This window comes from Octopus bimaculoides, chromosome 25 (genome assembly GCF_001194135.2).
Source record: "Octopus bimaculoides isolate UCB-OBI-ISO-001 chromosome 25, ASM119413v2, whole genome shotgun sequence".
NCBI classification, from domain to species: Eukaryota; Metazoa; Mollusca; class Cephalopoda; order Octopoda; family Octopodidae; genus Octopus; species Octopus bimaculoides.
The window spans coordinates 11,476,914-11,478,037 of record NC_069005.1 but is presented as its reverse complement, the minus strand read 5'-3'; the positions used below and the strand labels follow the sequence as shown (position 1 = coordinate 11,478,037).

At 34.4% G+C, this 1,124-nt stretch overlaps 1 protein-coding gene across 2 annotated transcripts in view; it reads right to left on the bottom strand.

Moving 5' to 3' along the window:
- Positions 1–341: 341 nt before the first annotated feature.
- LOC128250785 (uncharacterized) overlaps positions 342–1,124 on the bottom strand; it is a 4,355-nt gene continuing 3,572 nt past the window's right edge. Inside the window, exon 2 of one of the 2 annotated variants that reach the window (XM_052976714.1) lies at positions 342–516. In XM_052976714.1, coding sequence (XP_052832674.1) covers positions 359–516 — 158 coding nt within the window. In that variant the 3' untranslated portion in view covers positions 342–358. The remainder of the gene's footprint in view (positions 517–1,124) is intronic. The other variant, XM_052976713.1, reaches the window with a different exon arrangement.

Below are 1,124 nucleotides of genomic sequence, written 5' to 3'. Positions count from 1 at the left end.
CAGCAGTAAATAAAAACTGCCGGCGTTTCAATTCGAAAATTATCCCGAAAATATTATCAATAATTAATAATAAATTCTAGCCGTTTCAGCAAGGCAGTAACAAAATCGCATGTTCAACAGCAGTTCAAACTGGAATTTTGATGACACACCAAATTGAGCACTCAGAGTGCATATCTATTAATTTAAGTCACCCTGATGAAAACTCGTATCTTTTATATCTATCTATCTATCTATCTATCTATCTATCTATCTATCTATCTATCTATCTATCTATCCTTGTTTTACTCATTCTGTCATTCTATTTCTTCGCTCATTCAATCAGAACTTTAAATTGCCACACCATAAAAAGCATAAAAAATCATTTTACCTTTTCATCGGGTCCTTTACAATAAACATTAGGCTTTTCCTTCGCTAATAGTGTTTGAGGGCAAATTAATCTCTCACTCAAACATGTGTAGAATTTGCAGTCCAACTTTCGAACAAGAGAATAGCATTCAGCTACTCGTTGTTGAGAACCTAAGAAATAGAGAAACAAAAAGCTCTTAGTAAATGTGTGATTATGGCCGTTGTTGTTGTAGATGTCACTGCAGATGTTGTTATTGTTATTGTTATGGACTTTGTTATGTATCGTTTTTTTATTGTTGATAATGTTGCTTTTGCTGCTGATACTGCTGATGCTGCTATTGTTGCTGTTGTTGGTAGTGTTGGTAGTGGTGTTCTGATGTCAAAAGCAGGATATGTGAATCATCTGACGTCACATGAATTAAAATGCCCAAGTAGGTAAACGTTTTGAACCATAACCGTCTCTTACGACTTTGTGTCATATGTCACAAAATTTGCAAAGACAATATCTGGTTTTAAAAGACATATGCTAATTCACAAAAAGAATCTTTCAGAATCAGATTCCAACCGGTAAAGATGTAGAAGAAACTTCTACATCTGTCAGTTGTGTTTTAAATATCTGTCACTTGTATTTCAAACACCATCAGTCAGTAGCTGGTCTTAAGTGATCTGAGGGCTCAGCAACGGAATGTTTCTGAGAGGGTGTGGTGAGTGTGTTGATGGGACGGCTATCATCTGTCAAAATGAAGCAATCATTATATATATATATATATATATATATA